This window comes from Miniopterus schreibersii (assembly GCF_964146895.1).
Source record: "Miniopterus schreibersii genome assembly, chromosome: 6".
In the NCBI taxonomy this organism is placed as follows: Eukaryota; Metazoa; Chordata; class Mammalia; order Chiroptera; family Miniopteridae; genus Miniopterus; species Miniopterus schreibersii.
In genome coordinates, this window is record NC_138107.1 from 53,818,812 (window position 1) to 53,845,575 (window position 26,764).

Consider the following 26,764-nt stretch of genomic DNA (forward strand, 5'->3'; position numbering starts at 1 on the left):
TAAGATGGCGGATAGCATTTTGAGAGCCAACAAGGGAAGAGGGGTAGAAGAGCAATAATTTTATCTTTCTGAATGCAGATATCACTTAGGATCCGCCTGCTTTAAGTATGGTGGCTACCCGCACCCTCAGCTGCGCCTGGCTCCTTCCCCATGTCAGCCTCAGGTTAACCCAATCATTCAGAACCATGAAGTGAAATAAATTCCATGAAGCTTTGGGTAAAAGGGAAAGAACTTTTGGACAAGAGTTTCTGGATTAAACAAAAATCAAAAAAGTTTCCTTTCATCACCCACAACTTCCCCCATCCCCCAAAATGGAAAATTTAGCCAATTTAAGCCCCGTAATCCCTCCCACTTGACCACGTTTTTCCCCCTATGATAATGCCTCAGAACTTGAATATTCAGGGCCCAAGTTTGTTCTAAAATAACCCAATGAGCTGACAGACGGACCTCCTGGAATTCTGCAGCTTGTGCTAGAGTCTACAGATGGAAAATTGCCGTCAGTTAAAGGGTGGTGCTATTACCATAGCCCAATTTTTGAAAGCCCTTAGAAAAAAAAAAATCATCTGAGTTAATTAGTATTCACCACACACACTAGTTTTGTGTTGCAGTATTCTAAGAACTCAGATAATAACAAATATGGTATGGTAGTTTCTAACTCACTAATATTTTACCTCTTAAAATGTAGGTTATAAAGGAAGACTTTTACCTGTTATATGAATGAGCTCTTATATGGCTGATCTATATGGCTGATGTCTTAGATCATCATAAAATACAAATTATGTTCTAAAATTAGCTAATACTACTGGTACCTAAAATAGGAGTACTTTCATTTACCTCGCCAATCTGTTTGATCCACAAATCTCTTCCAAGAATCTCCTGATGTAATACTACAGGAGCTGAGTTCAGATTAAAAGTCGTGGAGTCACTGGTCTTTTCTTTAATAAAAGGCTGGAGATCAGAATTTATCTAGAAGAAGAAGTTAGAGTTAAATCAGTGAAATGCATATACACTAGTATGTTGTAGTCACATACAGGAAGCACTAGGTAAATACAGAGAAAAATGAAGCTTAAGGGATGCAGGTTTTAGATATACTTTAATAAGCCAAAGAACACTTTATATAATTAACAATAATCTTTAAAATTCTTTAATTTTTCCCTAACAAATTCCTTTTTTATTTGGCAGAAGCCTTTATTTTACTTTAAGTTCAAGGTAAGAATTTACAAAAATATTTAATGTATGTAATTGCTTAATAAACTAACCTAAGATATAATAAAATATGTAAAAAATCATCTGGAGATATTACGTTTATATTAATATATTTCCCCCTCTTCTGAACTATTTAAGTAACACCTAAGGTGTGTATGTGTGTGTATATATATATAGTTAATGAAATTTGACAATTACATATACATAGAGGAAACAATACAACAGCTAATCTTAGGACATTTTATATTTCAATATGCCCATTCAAAAGAATCAGTTATTAGAATTTAAGCTTTGAATTTTATTCAGTATATTTCCAAATTTCATTAACTTTCCACAATTTGTTTTACACGAGGAACTATAAGGGAACTGTAATAAAAATGAAAGTATTATTTTATTCTATAAATGGCAACATTACATGTTATTTAATAATTGCCAGAGTTCTTTCAAGAACCCTTTCAGGTGGTAAGAAAAGATAAACATTACAAATATGGTTAAAATACGTTGTAGCTTTCTATCAAAATTACACAGCATTCACCAATCACACTGTTTATGTAACAATCACTGTCTATGACTGATACGTTTTAAACACACAATAAACATTTTTTGAGATATAAAAGCTTATCAAACGGCCAAAGGTTTCTCATGTTTCATTTTAGCTCTTTCAGTACTGAAAAAGAGAAAGGGGATGTAGATACCTTATGACTCATGGCCATGTGCTTCCCATACTGAAAAGCCATATCTTGAACCTCAGCGTCATGCTTTGCTAATTCCATTGCAGCTTGGCAGCTCTTTGCTAATAAGGCACCATGGGAGAGAAAAGTCTGCTCCTTCCAAGTCGATATTCCAATGTCATTTGTGATATAATCTTCCTAAAAAATGTAATAAAAGCCAGACAAAAAAGATGTTGGGAGTAATTTATTTGTTTCAGTTTTTGAAGAGTAAGAGTTAAGATATAAACTATTCAAAACACTCATGCTATTGCAACAAGACAGAACTAAGAGATGCTGAACCTTTTTTAGGGCAAGGGGGAAAATGAAAAAAATGCTGAAGCAAATTTTATCTTCACCTAGGGAACTTCTATTAAAATACATTTATAAAATAAAGCAGAATTAGAAACTTGGACCTCTAACTCCCTTCTATATTCACACCAGCTCCTAAAATACAAGAATCCTACTGCTTTTAACTTACATGAAAATGCCAAAGGCATAATGAAGGAACTGCATTCTTTCGTCAACAGTTAAAGAGAAAGTCAGGGAGAAGGCAACCGATCTTAATGGAGTGTGATCAGATCAGATCACCCATTGAACTTTATTCCCAGAAGAAGAAATAGCATGATGAGAGAGGGTACAACTGTAGTTTATTTACTTTCATCCTTTTGAAATTAGGAAAATCACTGCAGTATCTGTAAGTAAACACATACTTACTCTATCTAGACCAGTGACGTCCAATAAAAATATAATGTATGCCACATGTGCAATTTAAAATTTGCTAGGAGCTACATTAAAAAAGTGAAAAAAGGTGAAATCAACCTTAATGCCATATTTTATCTATCCCAGTATATCCAAAATATTACTTCTATATATTATCAATATAAAATTGTGAATGAGATATTTTACATGCTTTTTATACTAAATTTTCAAACTCGGTGTGTATTTTATAATTACAGCATATCACCAGCCACATTTCAAGTACTCAACAGGTACAGGAGTTAGTGGCTAGCCTACGAACAGCTCTGCTCTGCGCAGCGCTCTCTGAGGGCAAGAATGATGAAGTAAATATATAAAACAATGTTTATCTTATGGTGTTTCTGGGAAGCCTTTAACTAGAATCCATCGAGAAGGGTTAATTAACCAAAACATTTTACTTCCTGTTGTCCATACCATAATCCTTCTTTCACCATTATTTGAATACAAAATAAAAAATAAGAAGAAAATTTTAAAAGGAACCATTAAAACAGGGGTGGGGAACCTTTTTTCTGCCAAGGGCCATTTGGATATTTATAACAAGGGCCTTGATTCACTTAATATATATTTGTTTTGCTATGAAAAAAGCTCCTAGAGTTATTGAATTTTGAATTCTTCCTGCGGTTGCCCTGTAACCCAGCAATCCTGCTTCCAGGAATTAATCCTACATATAAGCCCACACACATGTGAAATGAAATGCATAGAAGGTTACAGTCCATTGTTCACCTAGCTGCCAGGGTGATCATTTTAAAACAAAAGTCAGGACAACCACCATTATTATTAGCTCATCTCTTACGAGTTGTGAAGTTGAAACTGCCCTAGAAAACTGAGGGCATAAGGCTTGGTATTCAGATTCAGTGGAAAATGGATCAATTATATTTTCTCTTACTGGAGTTGCACTTTTATTGATGGATGCTAAAGAATGCTTTGTATCAGCTGAAGAAATATTTCTAGCCAAAATGAGGAAGTTTATTAACATTCACCAAAATGTTTTTTTGGTCCCATCTGCTGCCCTCCATGGGCCCGAGGAATGGAAACTGATGTTCAGGATTCAGCAGAGATTCCTTACGGATACCTCCACTACACAACATAGTAAATGCTATTAATCTTCTATGCACTATAGCTAAGATCACCTCCAAACCATACATAGAGTGCATCTGCTACAGAATAACAACTAAAACTTACATCATTGAGCAAATTCCTGTTTGGAAAACACTTCAAAAGACAAAACTGAGTGATTCATTTAACCCAAATTAGAGTATCAATCATAAATGTTCTTTTGCAAGAATATTAAAATAATCAGACCAGTTGAATTATAATGTTCAAATATGTATTTAAAGATCTTTTAAAATTTAAAATAATAAAATATATACAATTAAAACTGAAAAACAGCAACAACACACCACACCAAAAACACATAAGCCAGACAGAGCCACACTGGCCTTCATGCCGTTTCTCAGGCGCTCCGGGCTGATCCTCCGTGCGGCCTCTGCACTTGCTATCGCTCCATTCCACACTTTCTTTCCCCAGGTGTGTGCACGGCTCGAGTCCTCATTGTTTTTGGGTCTGTAATCAAATTTTAATTCCACATCCCTCCCTCATCACTCCCCCTTTCTTTACCCAGCTTCAAATATTTTTTCCTTGATACTACTGGACCCCTGATCCAGTTATCTGTTTACTGGTGTATTGCTGATGTCCCTTCACTAGAATGTCAGCTCTGGAAACCAAGGCCTTCATCTTGTCCTCAGCTGAATTATCAGCACCAACAGAGTGCGGCAGGTGCCCAATAAACACTTGCTGAATCTTCCCTTTGGTGTCCTTCTCTTTCCCTTTCACCTCCTCTATCCTTCCTGAATGGGATATAATAAAGAATTGAATCCATTCTCCTCGAATGCCTTCCTACCACCCACAGAATCAAGATGAACTCCGTAGACAGCATTCAAGGACCTACTTTTTGATACCAAGCAGTACTTCTGATTCCACCTCCTACCCCAAATATCCCCTTTGAGGCCCGAATTTCAGCAACACAGGATGATTTGTTGTTTCTTGGGGAGAAAAAAAAAAAAAGTACTTTCACACTTGGCATGAATATAAAAATAACATTCCTTTCAAAGGGAATATCATCTCCTCTCATTCTCTGCCCATGGAATTGTACATATCCCATTCAAATATCACTTCTTCGAGAAGCATTCTCAAATACTTCCACAAATACTTTCCTCTTTAGACTAACATTACCTTATATTTCACCGTAGCACTTAATTCTCTCTGAATTGTATGATTTCTTAGTTGTCTGTTTCCTTGAGGGCTGGATATGGGTTGCAGTCACCTTTATATTTTTAATTCCTTAGGCCATCTTTAATTTTCAACAAATGTTTGCTAAATGAATAGGCCGTATTTATCTGTTGCATTTATTAAGTAGTTGTGTGCTCTTTAAAAAATTTTAAAATGAGTAGATATATCCATACAATGGAAGATTATTTAGCAATAAAAAGGAATTGCTGACATGCTATGCCATGGATGAACCTCAAAAACATTAAGGTAAGTGAAAGGAGCCAGCCACAGGAGATCACATATTGTACATTCCATTCATCCGAGTTGTAGATTAGCAGTTGCCTGCGCTGGGAGTGGGAACAAAAAATGGCCATGAAGGACCTTATAGGGCATGTTTGAAAAGGTTCTAGAACTGATTTATGATAATGATTATATCACTCAATAGTTACCAAAAATCACTAAATTCTATGGTTAAAACGGGTTAATTTTATGATGTCAAATATATCCCAATAAAGGTGTTCAAAAATAAAAAAAGGTAATGAGTATAATTTTACATTTCTTGGTCTTAAGTGCTTAAATTAGCATTTAAAAAAATTTATATGACTCTCAATGAACTTCTGGTGGTTTGTATACATCCTCCTTTAATCATACAATAAACATTTATTTAGGTTCTATTGTAGGTCAGGTTCTCTGTGAAACAATACAGATATGAAGATTTTAAATAGCCTGTCCTCAAAAAGCTCACAGTTCAAGAATGGCAAGCATATATCTCTATATCTTTATTTATATGTGGTTATAAATGCACAGATACATCAATACAGTTCTGTGGCTGGCAGTTAGACAGGCATGAGCAAAGCAAGGACAATGGGCAGGTACAGAGGTCACCAGGGAGGAAAGCCCCGGGTGCCTAGCAACGAGCAAAACTGGGAAAACAAGGACCTTGCCCCCAAAGTGACTTTTCCTCCCTAACATATAGTTAGTCATGTGGGAGACCCCCCTTGGAGGAGGAACAAGGGACCAAAGAGTGGCCTCATGCGACCCCTATACAGACCCTTGCACAACCACTCTCTTAAGCATTAACCCTTAGGGATAACATCTAGGCCTCAGTTGTGTTTCAGCTCCAGGCCCAGAAAAGCAGCAAAACAAGTGATGCCATGGCTGACTTTAGGACCAGCTGCATTGACTGACTCTCTGCCCTGGGGCTGACCAATCAGTGGAGACCACGAACCTGAGGACACACACACACACACACACACACACACACACACACACACACGAAAAGCTGAAGAATATATTCTATTGAAATCCTCCCTTGGGACCTCCCCTGAAATCCCCACCTTTGGAGAGCAGATAAAAGTCTTTAAGATGAAGAACCCAATGTAGTTATGTGGTTTTCTCTATGGAGCACACGGGCACCTTTCCTCACCCCCTTCTCTCTCTTTCTAAGCTCCAAGGGCCCTTCTTTTGCTTCTGTAACTTGTTTCCTGAGCCCATTTTCCTATGGCTCACTTCTTCTACCTCTGTGACTTTCTAATTAAACTTTCTCTTATAGTTCAAGTCTTGGCTCTGAATTCCTTCTTAGCCAGAATTCAAGTACTGAGGAAGTTGCTGAACAAGGTCCAATCGCCAGTAACATTCCAGTGCCATTTCGCCACCAACAGTTCTATATGAGAATAATTCTTGCAGGATATCCAGTGATCAAAGATTAGTTTTGTTCATTATATTTCCCTTATTGTGATGAAGACATTTTATTATTCATCATTTCTATGTTTTCAATTAGGTAATACACAATCACTGAAAAAAATTAGAAAATCCAGATAACCAAGAAACAATTAATTTATAGTCCCTTGAAATCTACTACTATAAGTTAATCATGTCATAAATCTGCTACCATAAGCTAACTAGGTCATAAATTAATAATTCTCTTCCTAAACTCAGAAATTTTATTCTCTGAACATTAAATTATTACTTATTGTGAACTTGGTTACAAATGAAACACTCCCTCCATTCATTTTCATCAGCTTGCCATGTATATATTAAGAAAGCATGCTCTATTACAAAGGGAAAGTTAATGTACAGTTGTAAAATACTGAGGAACTGATCTGATAAACACATCCAAATCAATATCTGCAGACAGCAAATATACAGAATTGGTGTGAAATGAATGAAGGCAGTCAGGGTAAATGAGATTTAGATACACTTACAGTATCAACTTGCATATGTGCAATTTTTACTGATGATTTATTATATATAAAAGGAAGATACATTCAGTGGATATTGATCTTTGATGGGATTCTCTTTTTTTCAGAAGGGTAAATGTATACCAACATATCTATCGAATGACTGTCAGATAGAAGTACATTAATTTTAAAAATGAAGGTCTCTCATTCACCGTCACATGATCTTTTTGCTCAAGTAAAGCTGGTTCAAAAACACACAGGAAAAAACCTGAAGCTTACAAGACAATGTTTGCCTGAAACAGTGGCACCGGTGGTTTTGCTCACATATAATATGCTGTTCTGCTGCTGAGATGTCTGGGGGATGTGTGCTGTGAGTTGCCTTTTTAACAGTAGTAGTACATTTGTACATACCTATTCACATGACAACAAAGTATGTTTGTAAAAGTAGCTGCTTGGGATTAAAGGTCTGGTCCATGGACACAGAAAAAAGACAAACTGACCCAGGAAGATATCAAAGTCCCAAAGAGAATCTGCCAAGCCAAACGTCTATCGTTCACATTATCAGAAGGGTTTAGGAAGCTGAGGAACTAACTACCTGTTGAATGAAAAGTACTTTAAAGAAAGCAGGCAAACATCTCCTGTTCTCATACTTTCTACTTCAGGTTCTTATTTTATAAATGCAGCATAAATCTGAGTTTGATAAGAGACCAGATCTCTTTAATGCCACACTAGAACATTTTAAATGCTTGTTTTGAATTGCCCTTTACAGCTCTTTTGAGAAGCTAAACAAGAACCAAAACAGTTTACTAGCCTTATTAAAAAAAAAGAAAAAGTCAAGTTCAAGAAATTTTCAATAAAGACCTTCTACATTTAGGGATGAAAAGAAGCAAGGGGGGAAGAGAGTCTAATATTTCCTGGGACCTTACTATGCAATGATACTTTCACATACATTATATTAGTTCTCAAAAAGTTCAATTATTCTTATTCCCTTTTAATAGGTAAGGAGATTTAAAGGCTGTATTTTGACCAAGATTCAACATTCGTAAGTGGCAGACATGGGTCTCAGGTGTATGGCAACTGGATTCTACTTTGCTTAATACGTAATAGAAATACATGCAATGCATCTTTTATAGTTTAAAAATTAGGTTGTATTTAGGAGTAAACGACATGTTTTACCTATATATCAAAAAGCATTTTAAACCTGTAAATTTAGTTTTTAATAATATCCATTGAAGACATCCAAGAGTCTATAAGTAACAAGATTACACATAGCAGATATCATAAGTATTTTTCAGGAATCCCAAGGAAGGGAAAAAAAGAATACTATTTTAACAGCATCATCTAATAGGATAAAGTAATTTGCTCTGATTTATAATCCAATCACATGGGAGGTAAGTAAAGTAGGTATCTGGAAACTTTACATCTATGGAAATCATGGGAAAGAACCTGATAAGATTAGATAAATGTACATAACTAAAGTCTGTTTTTAAAAGTGCTTCTATACAATAAATAAAGCTATTAAAGTTTTACTCACAAGGTAGAGAGAAGGGTTGTCAGGGAATTTAAAAATCAGGAATTCTTTGGTCTAGGGCCAGCAATCCCTGCCTGCTCTCCCCACTAGTCAGTTCTTGCTGAGATGTATGGGAATGACCAGGCTGAAGAGTGGTCAGGGTGAAGAACGGAAGACTATTTTACAGCACAAATCCTTCAGCACAGGTATTCTTGGGATGGGGGAAACTTCCAACAGCTAGAGGGCAGCAGACAGTTTTCAGATGGGTTGCACAGTAGGAGCTGCAGGGAATATAAATTCTTTGAGATGAACAAATTGAACAGCACCAAAAAGAAACTTGGGTTGCTTTGAAATGCTGTGTATGCTAGTGCTTGATATACTATGTAAAAGTAGGTGTGTGTGTATGTGCTTACTGCATGCCAGGGCACTGTGGATATGTCTAGGAGTAATGTCTAATTACTCCTTATAATTAGGCATTAATAGGCATTACTCGTTGACCTTTAGTAGAAGTTCAGCAGGGGAGAAACACAGTAAATAGTTAGAAAGTAGTTTGGTACATGAACGGAGAACTACGCTTACAGCACAAAGAAAGGAGTTAATAGTTCTATCAAGGAAGGGTTAAAGAAGGCTTGGGGTGGGGGCTGTTAGCCGAGTCTGGTTCTGAATAGTAAACTGAAATTAGCCGGAAAGATAAGGTAGGGGATGACTTTGGGGCATCGATACTAGTTCCATACTGTTGAAGCATACGGTGGGAGAGGTAGGTGAAGAAAGACAGGACTAGTGAGGTAGTTAGGAGGTCTTATTTGTGACACAGGAGGTGGGGTAAGGCTGCTGAGGGGCAGAGGTATTAAGGATGAGCCCTAGATTCTGACTTGAGAATCTAGATGAATGGTGGTGCTCACTGTGAAGACAGAGTGCAGTGGAATGGGTCTGGAGAAAAAGAGCACAGATCTGGTCTTAACATGTACTGAGTCTGAGATGCTTGTGACACCCTGAGTGGAAATATGAGTAAGCGGCAAAATATTTAGCTCTACATCTCAGTAATCTGGGATGGAGATATAAATTGGGACTCACTGGCATATAGACAGATGGTAATTGACGGCTTGGGCTTCCTTTTCTGAATGGTCTATTCTTGTCCTGAGATCAGAATGGCATTCTATTAAACAATTTACATGCTTAATAGTGAATGCTTTATCTCTGCGGCAAATAAACTGCTGATTAAGATGTTTTGCTGTGATAGCTGTCAGTGAGTGACCTCGAGTACCTCTAAATGGTATATAAATTCAATTTAACATTTAACAGATAAAAGCATTCACCAACCAGACCCACTCGAAACTTGAGGGTTTGCTTAATCAAAAGGGCCATTCTATGTACTAAGCTCACTCAGTCACTAATAGTTTCTCTGCTTTCACATACGTGTATCAACCTTTGCTTTACTGCCTTGGCATATCTAACTTAATACTCCTATATTTGATTTCTAATATATCCCCTTCATAATACATTTGCTGCCTTTTCCTTTAAATAAAAACACTTTGTGGATTAAAACATATATTTAGTATTATTTCTTAAGTGTGGTGGTAGGCACTTAGGTGTTTTATTTTATTATTACTATTTAAGCTATATATATATATATATATATACACACAGAAAAGCATATATAGGTGTCCCCAAAAATGTATACACACACTTTGAATAATTATAAAAGCAGTGTTTATTAAAATATGTTTCATTTTTAAAACTGATCTATCAGCTGTTAAAGTGAGTATACATTTTTGGAGGACACCCTTTATATATTATATAAACTCTCTTTTGTATGCTTGATACATCTTAAAACAATTAAGTCACACTCAATTGCCTTTAAATCTGAAGAAATTCAACATTTTTATTTGCAACAAATGACTTAAGACTGTGTCAGCTTTATGAAAAAGTAGTTGTTAGTAAAATCATAGATATTTATTATCACCACCACCAGCATCTTTAAAGTCTTAAATATGTGAGTGATACAAGTTTGAACAGATGCCCAGAAAACAATAAACATGACACGGCATGTTTTATTAGCTCGTGAACACATGCCTTGGGTACAGTGTGAGAGGCAGGTTATGAGTAAAAGTACTAGTGAAAGACGTACATTAGTACCTATTTTTGCTAATTGAAAAAACCCAAAGAGAATTTTTGCATTTACAGAAGGAGGCAAAAAGTGTAAATAGTGTTTAGCATTTGTTTTCAGTGAGCCATTACAGAGGCAGTGCGTACCCAGAGCAGCAAGAGTGGCATCACCAAGCTATTTCCCTGGGAACTAACTACACTAGGCATCTCAGCATCAAGTCTCCATAACTTTGAACTGTGTCTCTGAGCATCTGTGCTTCATCTTGATTTATTTTGTGTATCCATTAGCAAGATGTGTGCTCTGAAGTATCAGAAAAGCCTAAGAGAGCTTGTAAGGGTGTTATGTTTTGTGCAAAACTGGATATAATTAAGCATTTCAATTATGGTAAATCAGATAAAGACACTGTGCTTGAGCTGAATGTGCCTGCGTTCACCATTTGTACTATTTACATGCAAAGAGAAAGATTCTTGAACACTGCCCAAGTCACTACTGGTTATAGATCCAGTAACAGATAAAACAGAACATCTAATGCCTGAGTGGATTGATGAGTGTATAAAGTATTGTGTTCTGGCAAGTTATTTATACTTAAGGAGAAGTTGGTCAGTCTTTTTTACAAGCTGAAACAGAAAGCACTGGATGATGATGATGAAAGTGGAATTTACAGGTAGTTCTGGGTGGTTTGATTGGTTTTTGAGGTGAGGGCAGCTTCAGAGTTTAAAGGTAACTGGAAAGAGTGCATCAGCTGTTGCTGAAGTTGCCGAGAAGTTCCCAGAAGAACTTAAGAAAATAATTACAGAAGATGATTATTTGTATAAGGAAGTGTTTAACTGTGACCAAACTAAAATTTATTGGAAAAAACTGCTGAGCAAGACATTTATTTTGATAGAAGAAGAGCAGGCTAAGAGACACAAAGCATTAAAGGACCAGTTTACCCTAATGCCTATTATTAATGCTACTGGTGATGTTTTCCTTAAGCCTCTACTAGTGTACCATTCAGAAAATCTGAGGGCACTTAAAGGTATTAATAAGAAGACATAAATAACCTAAATAGCCCGATAGTTATTAAAGCAATTGAATTTGTAGTAAAAAAATTTTTCCATAAAGGAAGGGCAGATGGCTTCACTAGTGAATTCCATCAAACATTTATGGAAGAAACAGTGCAAATTCTACACAAACTCTTCCAAAAAATAAAAAAGAAGACTCCCCAATTCATTTTGAGGCTGGCATCATTGTAGTACTCACACCAGACACAGACATTATAAAGATTAAAAATAACAGATGAATATCCCTCATGAATATAGATGCATGAATTAACAAAACTTTAGCCTATCAAATCCTACAATATATAAAAATAAGATTGCATCATGACCAAGTGAGGTTTATTTCAGGAATGCAAGGTTGGTTTAACATTTGAAAATCAATCTATTAATTCATATTAACAGACTAGAAAAGATTCTAAAAGAGAAAAAAACTAAAAACTAAAAATATGATTATGTCAATAGATACAGAAAAGAATGGTCAGAATCTAATATTAATTCCTGATAAAAAAAACTCTCAGGAAATTAGAAATATAAGGGAACTTCTTTACTAATCAAGAGCTTCTAACAAAAACAAAAACCTATATCCACTTAATAATAAAGTACTGAATGTTTTCCTTCTAGCACCAGGACCAAGGTAAGGATGTTCATTTCACCACTTCAACACTGTATTGGAGGGTCTAGTTGTTGGGTCTGAGAGTTGATTTTACCCTACATATAAACTAATGAGTTAGCCTGTTAATGTTTTACAGGTGCTAATAGAAGACACAAGTCTTCTGGGTCAGACACAAAGAACTTTATTATTCATGACAGGGCAAGAAGCATGTGCATCAGCATATTTGTGTTGGTTACCCTTGGTGCCAAGTCCTGCAGGGGCAATGCAATGGGCTCAGGTCGATACTATGCCTTCAGTGGATTTGTGTTATAGCAAAAGAACAGTGAGTTTGGGGGAATCCACTGCTTTTGTAGCAAGCAGTAAGCAAGCCTGCTCATTGGGAGTGATGAATATGTTTATTATCTTGATTGTGATGATAGTTGCATTGGTGTACACATATATCAAAACACACCAGACTGTACACTTTAAATATTTGCTGTTTGTTGTACATCAATAAATGTGTCCAAAAAATGAGAAAAAATCTTCCATTCCATGCATTTGAGACCTTTCTATATCATTAATTTAACCAATATTTTGGGGCTACTACTAATATGCTAAGCACTGGTCTGGAAAACAACGATAAATAAAATCCCTCTTCATATTCTTACAGTAGAAGACTGAAAATAATAAGTAAAACACCAAATGATGACAACTGTGATTAAAAAAAATAGAATGAAGTTGGGTGGCTACTTTAGATTGGGTGGGGTGTTCTCTCTGGAAAGGTAATACTAAGTAGAGCTATGAATATCAAGAAGGGGCCAACCATGTTGAAGCAGGACAAGAGCACCTCTGACCTTCATTATTATTTTGACTGCCTGACTGTTCTCATTTCCCTTCAATCTCTTGTAAATGACTGTTGAATTAACTTTCCCAAAGGTTATCTCATCATATAATTCCTTTGTCTAAATGCCTTCAATGCCTCTCATTTCAATTACTATATGGTATTAGCTCTACATACTGGCATTATGGTCTTTATGTGTGTGATAAAACCTACCTTTCCATTCTTCTCACTGTCCCTTTATTTTTATATTTTACTTGAAAGCTGCCTGAGAGACAAGGGAAGATAAGCATAAAGATAAAACAAATAAATGGACAGAAGTTATTCTGTCCCACAAAAACATAATACTCCTCATAAGAAAATAATCTACTGAAAATATAATCTGTGCTTGGGAAACAAATAGAATGGATGTTTACAATTTAGTGACTTTGTTAAAACCAGTTCTTTTCCAAGAGAACTCGATTCTCTTTAAAAACCTCGTTTTCCTGAGACTGGGGACAAGCTAACATGAGCAGAATTTCTGAAGATAGAGAAGAGGTGTGCTGTTCCCCATCTCAACACCAAAGTGAGCTGAAGACACTTCCCTTGCGGAAGCCCTTGATTAGATTCCTCCAGAGGAAACAGGAGTGGGTAGAAAATAAACATTAAAGAATCAGAAAAACCCCAGCCAGGCATGGCTCAGTAGCTGACAGTTGGCCTAGGATCCAGGAGATCACAGTTCGATTCCCAGTCAGGGAACATGCCCAGGTTGTGTGCTCGATCCTCAGTTGGGGGCGTGCAGGAGGCAGCTGATCAATGACTCTCATCTTTGATGTTTCAACTCTCTCTCTCCCTCTCCCTTCCTCTCTCTGAGATCAATAAAGATATATTTAAAAAAAATAAAAATAAAGAATCAGAAAAAGAGTGTGTTGAGGTCCCCAAGACCATCCTCAGCTTTGATGATTTGTTAGTAGGATTCACAGGACTGAGCACATAGTTAGACTCACAGCTATGGTTTATCACAGCAAAAGGATACAAAGCAAAACCAGCCAAGGAAAAAGGTACATGAGATGAAGTCTGGAGGAAACCAGGTACAAGTTTCCAAGTCCTTCCTCTACCAGTGGAATCACACAGAATGTGCTTAATTCCTCCTAGAGTTAACACATGTGGTAACACATATGAAATGTGTTATCTTTCAGGGAAATTCATTGGAGACTCAGTGCTCAGGGTTTTTGTTGGGGTTGGTCATTCAGGCATCCTCTACCTAGCGGGTACCAAAATTTCAGACTCCTAGAAGGAAAGCAGGTGTTAAGCATAAACCACATTGTTTGCAGAAACAGTTCAGGTACAGCGAGCTGCCCTTATCATTAGAGAATGGTAGAAACACTCCTAAAATCCAAATTCCCAGATGCCAGCCAAGGGTCAGCCTTACAAGCAGGCTTTTCTAAGGATAGTAAAATCCTTTTCTGCACAGGGATGTGCAACATGAATATCTTGCAGATTTTCATATGCAATGTGAAAATATTCTTGCCCAGCTGCCATGGCTCAGTGGTTCAGTGTCGAGCTATGGACAGGGAGGTCATGCTTTGATTCCCGGTCAGGGCACATGCTCCGGTTTTGGGCTTGATCCCCAGGATGGGGCATGCAGGAGGCAGCTAATCAATGACTCTCATCATTCATGTTTCTCTTTCTTTCTCCCTCTCCCTTCCTCTCTCTGAAATCAATAAGAGTATATATTTTTTAGAATAAATATTCTTACTTTTTTATTAAAAAGATCTCACTCTTAGAATGTTTTATATACAAGGTGTTTATCACAATATTGTTTACACTAGTAAAAAAAAAAAAGGTAAACAAGGTAAGTGCCCCAAAATTGTGCAATGGTTTAGTAAATTATAGTATAGTATAAAGAACTATTAACTAGTCATTAAAATTATATTTTTGAAGAACAAAAATGATTATCCTAGGGAGTAAATCAGTACAAACCAGTAAAAATATGTGTGTGTGTGTGTGTATATATACACACACACACATATATATACATATATATACATATATACATATATATACACACACACACATATATATATCCTCCAAAATGGGAGAAATGCAGAATGAAATCCAGAAGGAAATACACTAAAATAAAATATAATCATGATTCATTATTTCTGGAGGATAGTTTAATATAAAATCATTTTTATTTTCCTCTTGACCTTTTTCTATGTTTTCAATTTTTATTTAATGAACATGTATTTACTTTTCTAACTAGAAAACAAGTTATAATAATAAGATAATTATGTTTCAAAATATTTTAGATATAAAGGTCTATGGATTCAAAGCCAATTTTGCTAAAGTGTTAAATATTTAGTGTGTACACTGAGTAACATGAGCACAATGTATAAGGCAGCTCGATTGGGGAATTCTTAGAATGGCAAATGACCATTTAAAATGTGACTTTTCTATTTAATATGCTTCTCTCTTCAATTAGCTAACAAAAAAAAAGTAGAGAGAGGGAAGATTTTATAAACATTAAAGAAAGCACGGTGACTAATTTTTATTGTGAGGAAGAAATGGTTCACAAACTAGCAGATGTAAAAATAAAAATTCTATTTTTCAATGGCTAGAACAAAGGATAAATTTCCTAAATTACTTTGAATGTTTATGTGATCACAACTGACCCACAATCTGTTAAGTATTACTAAAATAAGTTGCATAAATTTTCATACTTTTAAGGAGGATTAGACAATTGGTCTACAGACTTCTTCAGGAGAAGGTGATTTGAAACATGTTCAGTTCCGGTCCCCTCCACGTGCTTCAGTGCATCTACCTCATTACAGACACCACTCCACAGGAAGCTATTTTTGTACTGCCCAAGATAGATTCTCCAGCACTGCATTAAGTCGGCATATAAAAAACAGACCATTATTGTAACCTCTTATCCCCAGACTGATGAAGTGGTTTGCAGCTTATTTTAAATCACAAAGCAATTCTTTTGTGTACTGAATTGGCCCAAGGCTGGGAGGTTGTGCAACTCACTTCCCACGTGACCTCCACTTCGGGTGGCTTCCCAGTCCTGCCAGAACAGGAAAGCCTTAAAGGCACTCAGTGTGGGGCAGTGCTCTTTGCATCTGAATCGATTCCTGGGCCAAGTCAGAAAAACCAAATTCAGAAAAGCCATTCCAATGACAAGCACATTTGGGGGGTAGGGAGTGGGGTGGGACCAGAGCTTTTCTGGTTAGGAAGAGAAACGTGGTTAACCTGAATTGGACATGGGGCACAAATGGAGACATCAAAAAGTACACCAACTGCCTCAGTTCAACTATGCATTTTTGGTTCCATTATTTTTAAAAAGGCACTTTAAGTAGTTTGGCTATATTCAGAAATGTAACTGCTTTAAAAAAGGTCTCTACTGCATTAAAGGACTGTGTTTGGGGAGGTGGTGGGGAAAGAGGGCAGATGAACAAAGTATTGCTACAAATTCTTTTAAGTAAAACTTACTCGCTAATCAAAGCCAGCAACTGCTGCTTGCTAAGTGGTGGTTCATATATGATCAACAGTCCTTCAAAGGCTTTGCTGCTTCATCTTTCCTTTTTCCCAGGAAGAAACAGATTATATGAGACTTGGAGTAAAAAAAAAAACCTGGGTTCCGATCATGTCCCTGTCAAACATGCACTAACAATTTCCAGGCACTATGCTTTCCTGCCACTTGTCATTTCTGAATTTCAGTCTTTACCTCTAGGAAGTGGGTATACCACAAATGTCCCCCTTTTCATAGTTGATTGTGTAGAAAGAAAGTATAAGCAAACTGCAAAGTGCTAGCTAAGCATTTATTGTTCTTGTTGGTATTAGGTCTTCCTGATATATAAAAAGTACTTAACAAATATTCACAAAATTATTAATGAACTGGGCTAATTATAGTAGACAGATGTTAAGAGTGGATAAACCATGCACCTTTAAGCCAATAACACCTTCACTTAAAAATTAAAAGATATTTAACTGTAAAATATTAATATTTTACATAAAACCAAGTTGAACATCTTGAAAATATCCCATGGGAAAAGAATACCTCGACTGCCAGAAGAGGTCACTGTACTCATCATATATGGTGGGATTCCGGGTATGGCAGACGGATATTAGCAAGTCAGGTTTCATTCAGGTACAGAGGCAGTAGAATGAGAGGTTAAGAGCCTGAGCTCTGCAGTTTAAATCCCAACTAATAAGCTGTGTCACCGTAGGCAAATAACTTAATCTTTTCTAAACCTCAGTTTTCACATATGTAAAATGGGGATAGGAGTAGTATCCGCTAGTACGATTTCTGGAAAGATTAAGTGTAAAAACACGGGTGAATACTTCCACAGTCATGTCTGGTTAGCTATCCATCTTCATCATACTATATACAGGATAACTTCCTATAAGTGGAACTGAACCAGGGGTCTTCCATCTTACAATCTCCTATTAACCTTCAGCCGTGGTGAACTGTGGTATGTTTTTGAAAAACACAGCAAAGGGGGACCACTGTGATCATATATCCTGCCAGGTCTCCACATACCACTATGCTGTTTGGGTGAACTTACATACGCTTACTGGGAACTGTAGTTCCCTGGACATATTAGCAGATGTCCAAGGTACAGTTCTTCACATTTCACTAACCACTCTCTGAACATCCAGAGTCCCTGGGTTATACTTTTACATTTCTTATCCAAGTTGCTCATGCTCTATGTTTCACTTCCCATAAAATTTATCTTTCTTTTTTCAAATGGAAATGTCAAAAAGCTGAAGATGTGCATACATGCATATTTTTTCTCATTTGCAGTGAGTGAAATCTTGCTAATTCAGATGCTAAAGAAGTTAGAATAATGAAACACTATGATAGGAACCCCTTATAATAGTATATACCATGTTAAATGACAATGGTGGTCAATGAAGCAACTGCTTCACATTCAATATCCTATTGAAATGTATTAACTGCATTAAAAAAAAATAAAACCTAACCCTTCTTGAGATGTCCTGCCAAATGAGTCAAAAACCTTCATTCTAGAGCTATAAAATTTATCAAAATAATCCAACTGTGCAACCATTGAAATTTTTATCATAGAGAATTTAATAATGCAGTAAATTCGGGATCTTCGATATAAAAGACATTCCTCCTTCAGGCCCCCACCAATCATCTTCTTGAAATCACATCTACTCCTCTGGGACACAGAAGGCCCCTTCCTCTGGGGAGAGGCTAGGCTCAGTCACCTCAGGATGAGCTGTTCCCTCAGCTGGCCTGTCTGTGACAGGTCGCTACCTGCCAGCCAGCAACATCCTGGTGTCGCCTGGGCTGCTGCAGATTGAACAGACTGTGAATCCAGCTAAAGGATAAGAGGTTGTTTTAATTGGCTAAATCTGTGATGTACTAAGCGTATGGCCATGAATTTGTAGCCAAAACACTAATCTAAAAAAAATGTCATGTGCAATTAAAACAGAAAACAAAAATGACATTTTCACTCGTCAATTCTAGTGTTGCCACAGGGTTTTTAACCTAACATTTTATAATGAATACCAAATTCTTACCTTTGCAGAAGTAGAATTTTCATGGTATACTCCTTGTACCAAGTCCCTAAGGGCACTTGCTAGAAGTTCCACAACCTAAAAAATAAGATCAAAAATTTTAAAAATACAATTAAAAAAATTATCCATATTTTTACCCCAGAATGCCTCAGAAGGCTTAGGAGCAAGGCAGTATTTATGTCTGATAGAAAAAAACCCCACAGTGTTATGTGCAAAGATTCTGGCAAATGGCATTGGCATTGCCCACCTGAATATTAAGAGCTGTGATCCAATTTTTTCAGTCATAATTTAAGCAAAAAAAAAAAAAAAAAATCTTATAAGCACAGCATTTAACTAATAATATACATGAAAATCCAGTAATAGCCATTTTGAACATAAGCTTAAATTTCAGATAACTAATGAAATCTTAACCCAATTTATTTTTTGTATGTTTATTTCTGTTAGGTAAATACTTTTTCAAAATCCTCATTCTGGGAGCCATTACAATGCTAATTTTCATACTTAATACAGAAAGAAAAGCAAATGCAAAAGAATGGTTAACCTTTCCAACATGTTTGTTCTGATATGCACCATGGATATATTCAGTGAAGGGACTCGGACCAAACACACCTTATTCTCAAACCTGAACGTTTTTACAGAAACACTAGACTGAAATCGTGTTCATCAGACCTGTATTACTTTCAAGGCTCAGGCTATTAAAAAAAAAAAAAAATCAAGCAAAATCAAAAGCTTTGAACTTGTTCCAGAATGTAAAACAAGCAGAAAACAGTAAATGGTCTCTTTGGAACTACTGTACAATTTAGAGTTGTTTGCATAAACCATCTTAATTCAAAGGATAAAACAGTGCTATTTATTATAATGATCACTGCAACCATTTCAAACAAGAATTCCCCAAGGCAACCCTATCCTCTTCTTATGAAACCTTAATATCTTGTATATTTAGCTTCCAATATTATGCATTCTGTATCTGATTCTCATTCTTTGTTTCCTAAAATTTAGCTCAGCTCTGATTGAATTAAAGGATTCTGTTTCAGCTTTTATCATTCTTGTAATTGAAGACATTAGTAAGCAAAAGGATATAGACCCAAACAACAAGATATTTCAATTCCAGGTACCCTGGATTTAATAAACATTTTCTTAGAGGCAAATTACATTAATTTGGAGAAAAACTTGCTTTACTATTTTAACACATGAACATTTATCTCCAAATTTACATTTATATGCATACTGCATAACATACACAAGGCTGCTGATATGGAAATTTTGCTGATTAAAAGCATGGTTTTTTTTCTAGCTCTGCAAATAGGTTAATTTGTAAGACCTATACAAAGTCTTTTTTTTTTTTAAATCACATTGCCCTTTAGGTAACCAAATACTTAAGAAATATTGTAGCAATATGAGCTGCAGAGGAACTGGAAGGACAATGATCCTACAGTGTTACCAGATGTGTTGAGTTATTTAAGTGGGGAAGAGAGAAAAATGAATGGATTTTTTCCTCCTGAAGGTATCAGATAAACCCTATTCCCAAATCCAGGAGGATTGAGTATCGCCAATAGGTCTATGAAAGACTGTAACTAAATGCACAGCATCAGATTGGATTACAGTTTATACAAGCAACATCCCAAGATCCTCCTGATGGCTGGACACATAATACAGATCAATCACTCACTAAGAAATGTTATGGTTTTGAAACAGTTTGAGCTCTGAGACCAGCACTGGTAAAGCAAAGAGGAATTTACAAAGAGAGAAAGTCTGACACTAAATGTCAAAATGACAGTATGTATGAACTTTTAACAAAGAATCTGGATCTGTGTTCCTTTACTTTCCTGAAATTCCAGACCAGGCAGAAACAAGAAAAACATTTCATTCTCTGACTTTCTTCTCTTAATGCACTCAGCATATACAGGCAGACCTGTACTTACAAATTCATAATTTGTAAATGACCTATACTTCCAAATGGCCATACTTACTTGAGCAGAATATACCTCCATAGCCAATGACAAACGTGAAGGAAAAAGCTTTGGACTATTGTGGGTTAACAAGTCCAGGAAGATAAGAGATTATGTAAAGCAGGAATAGCCTAGGGGAGTTGCATGTGTCCCAGGCAAGGGTGACTTACTCAGTGAGCACAGAAATCTCTTTCCAACGCCTCAAATGTTTCCTTTACGTTTAAAATTATACCAGAGAGAGATGTGTTTAAGTATCATCCTCCTTTAAAATTGCAAACATTTTCAGAAAGACCACAGGGCTACCAGCCACACACATACTTTAACAAAACTTATCTTTTTTTCATTATACGGCTTACTACCTCAGGCATTCACCTGCTTAGACACCTATAGTACTAAAATATAAGAAAGCAGTTGCTTAATGACATTTCTCTTCTTCAGATTCTTGAGGAATAATTTGTTCAAGCAACCCAAAATGGTAACAAGGACAATGGCAGCCAAAGGAAAATCCAGAAGCCTAAATGCTGAACCTCCTGAGGCTAAGAGCCCAGGGGCCAGACTTCTTGTGCTTTAGATAAGAGCAACAGGAGAAACATTCAAGGACTTTTGTTTCTCAAGCCCAGGGGGGCAAGCAAACACTTTAGCCTGAAAAAGCCTTGATGGTAGCAAACCTAAGAAACCGGACAGGTTAGACTGGAATGACACAGAACAGGTGACGAGCCAGTGGGTCTTGAATCTACTTGAAGGCTGACTATTTATTTGTGAGATTTGGGGCAAATCAATGAATTTCTCAAAGCTTTGGTTTTCCTCAACTATAAACAAGGAAATTTGCAGGCCATAATTCCTTAAAGTCCCTTCCAGTTCTAAGATTCTGAGCTTCTAGAAATGCAAATCTTAGAACTTATAGTTAGGCATGTAAATTTAAAAACTGCTTTTTTGGTAATCTGTTCTTTTTACCTGGATCTTTTCTTCTCTGTCTGAACTCTGATTATTTGTGAAACTTTTTGTCCCCAACCCCCCTTGGTTCTAATACTTAGAATTGAAAGGAAACAATTTCCATTTTTAAAAACCATTATGATTGGTAGTCCACTCCATCAGCTGGCAAAGAAGTCCTACTTGAGTTGTTTAGAGGACACATTGCTGAGTTTGGGTCTTGAAGGGCCCTAAAGCTTGGGAGTAATTCACACATATGAGATTCAGAGTGACATCAGGTTTAAGTGAGCAGTTGCATCAAACAAATAATGGCACTAGTTGGCCCATCACTTCCTTCTCTAATGAATAAATATGTGGAGCACTTAGAGAAGCATCTGGACCATAATAAGTCTCACTGAGTGTTTTAGTCTTCTATACGTCTGTCTATATTATTATATATTCAATATAAATCTTGGATAAATGAAAGGCATAGTATGGAAACCAAGATTACAGTGTCTTTTATGTTGTGTGCTCAAACATTTTAAAAGAAAGTGGGGTTTAATTCAACAACAGAACACACAAAAAGACTATTTTAACTAAAATCAGAGATCTCTGTCACACTGACTTGTTGCACCCTGAAATAATTTCAGATTATATGACTGTCACCATCAATGTTATAAAATCTACTTTAGCAGTGTAGAGAGTACACAAAAAGGAGGTAGTTTTCATTTCTGCATTTCTGGAGGTTGTGGGAATAGCAGAATCGCTCACCTGTACATTCAAGTGCAAAAACGCTTTTCTCTTCATTTTGTGCCATATGTTTAAATCTGACTCTAGAGCAACGCCACACATTATCCCTCAATCTTCTAACACCTTAGATTTCAGTGAGACAGAAGTGGTAACCATTCACAATGTCATTATTATGAGCTGGCTTCTCCTGCCACCTCGTTTTTTGGCTACCAGGGAGGTCACATAGAAAAGTAAGTGAACAATGTATTCCCTTCCAACGGGTATTCTTAAGCAACTGCTGATCTTTCTCACTGCATTCACTACTCTATAGGAATAGGCCACATTCATATGTACCTAACCCTTGGCACACAGATCTGATTTAGTAAGAGAGGAAGGGAGAGGGAGAGAGAAACATTGATGTGAGAGAGAAACATCAATAGGCTGCCTCCTGAACACCCTCTACTGGGGACCAAGCCCCTAACCTGGGCATTTGCCCTGACCGGAATTGAACCTGCGACCTTTTGGTGCATGGGACAACGGCCAACGAACTGAGCCACATTGGCCAGGGCTATTCTGGATGATTTTTAATTTCCTTCAACTTTTCTGAATTGTTTAAATTTACAATGTATTACATTTCCTCCCTCTTTTTATGAAACTGCTGTAATAATCAGATAAAACAATAAACCTCCTTCCGTGGGGGAGAACATGGGGAAGAATACCTTGCTTTTGGTTTTAGAGAGGCTTCATGCTACGCTGTGTTCACAAGTTGATTAATGGAATATATCAATTAATAGTCCCTGGATTAGCAAAACTAGGATCTGTAAATGGTGGCAAGCATTCTGTATAGACAAGTTGTTCCTTTTTCAATAAGTGTGACTCAGGAGTAATTTCAGTTAGCATTTGGCAGATGGAATAGACTCACCAGAGTTGTAGATGTTTAACTAGTAAACCAGAACACTTTGGTATGAGCAGAGCACCTATCTTAAGTTAAAAGTAAAATGCAACTAAATCTTTAGAAAAAATGTTGACTATATACTAATGTGGCCCAATCAAAGCCAGCCAGCATAAGTTAACTGAGCTGATGTAATAAGGCAGTAGAGTTGTATTTTATTTCACTTAAAAGAGGTTGATACATATGCAATTTGCTTGGTAGGTATATAAAAACTGCGGAGGCTATTACAGATTTACAATCTTCTTTCAAAAACTTGCGCTGGAAAGGTTATTTTAATGACGGTTTTTACTACAGTGTGGAATGACAAGACAACATGTGATCCATCACTCTATTTAGTAGGCGAATGAACACATGGCCCTCAGCCTTTACTACTCTTAACAGCTGCTAGCAAAGGAAACAGTCATGTGTGCACGCATCTGCAGCGCTGATGGCATTAATTACACGCATATTTACTGCACTCCATCCCCACCCCCAGGAACAAATAGCAGTGCATAAAGTAGTAGCAAAGGTAAAGTGCCCTTGGGGAAGAATTATTTCTCATATATATCCTGGGAGGAACAAAAGATGAATTTAATGTAAATATGTCATTTTCTAAGAGCTTTGGCACTTGAAGGGCTATTGTCAAGATTTTTTAAATCCACAAAACCTGTATCGTCAGTGAAAAGGTCTTACAGAAAAATACATTTATAGATAAAGGATACTGAATTGCCTGCTAATGGTAATAAGAGGAGTTAGCAACACGCTTTAGTTCCTCTTCATGCAAATGAGGCATGAAGTATTTGAGGGATGCATTTAAAGACCAAGGTAAGGTAGAAAGGGGCTGGTTAAGAAGTGCACTCCTATATGGGGACCAATAATAACCTCTAACATTTGTAAAGCAGTTTATCATTTTTAAACTGGGTTTAAGCAAACTATCTCCATCCACATGGATTCAGTCCTCAGTGCTCAGCCAGAGCTACCAGGCTGGCAGGCTCAGTGGAGAAGCAACCTCGAAAGAACACGGGGAGCAGTAGCAGTGGCCAAATAAGGGGTGAATCTTCTCACCCACCACCTGGGCACACATAACCCAGATGAGCCCTAATCTGCAGTGCTGATTAATATAAATGAGTGGCTTTAATAAAGCCATTGATGAAGTCTATGAAAGAATGGTTCTCTCCCCTCCTTCCTATCAGACAAAGATGAAGTTTAATGAAGACAATGATGAAAGGTCTGTTGCAATAAACACACCACTAACTCACAGGAGTTCTGGAGGAAGCGTTTAACTTGGCTTTTTGAAGGGAGCCTTTTCAATGCTGCCAAATGTGTAAGGCCGAGCTTATTTGTGGGAGGGATGGCAATCTGTTCTCATGAGCTGGAAGTTCTTTCTGGCTAAGGGGGAAGAGCAGAGAGAGAAATGGCACTACCAGTGGGACAGGTGCAGCAAAAACTAAGCAAATTGATAATCTTAATTTTTAATTTAGAACAGCTGATACATTGGTTTATAAACTTTAACTACCAGTAACATTTGTCAAAGAGGATTCAGGAAAATTTGGTGAACTAAAGTATAAAATCACAACTCATAAAACGTAAAAGAAATAGGCCACAAGTTCAGGAAAATAGCGTTAATCTAAAGTGTTGAAATTTAATATTATTGACTAGTGCACTCATTCCATAAACATCTGCTGATAGCCTACTATGTGCCTGGTGCTGTGCTAACGAAAGCAGTTATAGCCTTAAAGATAAAAGACATTGATTTGTGTTTGATCACTTAGGAGGTTAATATATAGGTATGTGGCATGACCTCAGGCCAGCCATATCAATTCTTTGGGGCTCAGTTTGCTGGTCTAGGTAAGAGGTGTCTGCTTTATCAACAGTAAGCTCCATGATCAGAAACAACTAAATGTGCAACTGTATACATTTTTTAATTCATAACAATTGTAATAGTTAATTAGCCAAAAAATGTAGCTTTCTTTTACTAACAGTAAAAAGGCAGTCTAACAATTTGTTCATCTTTTGAATAAAGGTGCACAGTTCTTGGCCTTCTGTTTGTCACTGAACAATGACAAATAACCATTTATTTATTTAAACAATGATTAGTTCCCTGAAAAAGTGGCAGATAAGTTAAAATGCTTAAATCAAGATTAACTTTTCAGCCCGGCTGGGCGTGGCTCAGCGTCTGAGCGTCGACCTAGGATCCAGGTAATCGGGGTTGGATTCCCGGTCAGGGCACATGCCCTGGTTGCGGGCTCAATCCCCAGTCGGGGGCGTGCAGGAGGCGGCCGATCAATGACTCTCCCATCATTGATGTTTCTATCTCTCTCTCTCCCTCTCCTTTCCTCTCTCTGAAATCAATAAAGACACATTAAAAGAAAAAAAAAAAAGATTAACTTTTCATAAGACATAAAGGAGAAGATGATTTCTAGTAGGTTAAAAAAAGCTGGTTGTGCCAAGTATCTAGCATTACTACAAAAAGTGTAACTAGTAGCTTCAAATTGAATGCTTAGTCATGAAACAAAGTAATTCTGACATGATCAGACAACAGTTGGTTTTTAAATTCTCCACCTTCTTCCATGTGGGAACTGATGTACATGAAGTCTGTGGTACTCAGGATGTTCCACAGTAGTGCTTACTAATTAGCTCCTTACTCAGTGGCGCTGTAATACCCTGTTCTGATGGAAGTTTCTCTGAGAATTATGCCTGCCATTTCAGTGGTCTGCCCACTTTTCCCCATGTGGGTGATAATCTCTATTTTCTTTCAGTTATGTTAAGTGATGTTTTCCAAGTGTGATTTTACTTAAAAGTTAAACTTGAGAAACACAAGTTCACAATGTGAAACTTCAACGCCAGAATCACAGTACAGTATTTCATTCAACTGAATGGAAGCTGCTGGCTAGAGCACTGCTAGTAGTATCAACTTCCAAAATTTTAAAATTGCAACTCACAGTAAAAACTGTATTTTACATCATGACAAAGTACATGCATGCATATAAAAATGAATGAAAATTTCCATAAAACAAAAGTTTTATTATTCCTCTATTTTCTACTATATTCCATTAAAAAAGTGTTGGTAGTGATTTGCTAAATTGATTTCACCACCCACCAGTAAACAGGATGCGATTTGTGGTTTGAAACATGACCTTATATCATAGCTCAGGCCTTGGTTAGCCATCTGCAGTGCACATGAAGTGCCCACATTTCTGACATGCAGTTTAAACACTATTATTCTGAAATATGTTTGAAAAAATGTTAATTTATTATTTATACCCAAACATGTAAATTAGCTGAATGTAAATAGAGGCTGAAGGCAGGATGAAACAGAATCATTCCTGGGTACTGCGGGGTTTATTCTGTTAGGTGCATATCAGTCTTGTTGGTTTGTATAACTGATGTTGACCCTTACCTTTGATCCTACAAGATTTATAAAAACAATTGGCTTAGACCACATTTGGACAAAGAGTTAAAAATTTCAGGATTTATCTGGGATTCACACATACGTCTTGGAAATTCCAA

The 26,764-nt window shown here is 36.7% G+C and overlaps 1 protein-coding gene and 1 pseudogene across 2 annotated transcripts in view; one reads left to right on the plus strand and one right to left on the minus strand.

The window, feature by feature from the left end:
* The window catches only part of PDSS2 (decaprenyl diphosphate synthase subunit 2), a 184,043-nt gene that overhangs the window by 40,328 nt on the left and 116,951 nt on the right, over nt 1-26,764 (minus strand). The window contains exons 4-6 of the mRNA XM_081141589.1: nt 18,740-18,814; nt 1,902-2,075; nt 835-966 (exon numbers count right to left, since the gene is read on the minus strand). Of these exons, the coding sequence (XP_080997715.1) occupies nt 835-966; nt 1,902-2,075; nt 18,740-18,814 (381 nt within the window). The remainder of the gene's footprint in view (nt 1-834; nt 967-1,901; nt 2,076-18,739; nt 18,815-26,764) is intronic.
* On the plus strand, nt 2,970-3,926 carry LOC308558652 (protein SPO16 homolog pseudogene; annotated as a pseudogene). The gene is made up of 2 exons: nt 2,970-2,977; nt 3,400-3,926. The product of its transcript is annotated as a protein SPO16 homolog pseudogene (transcript).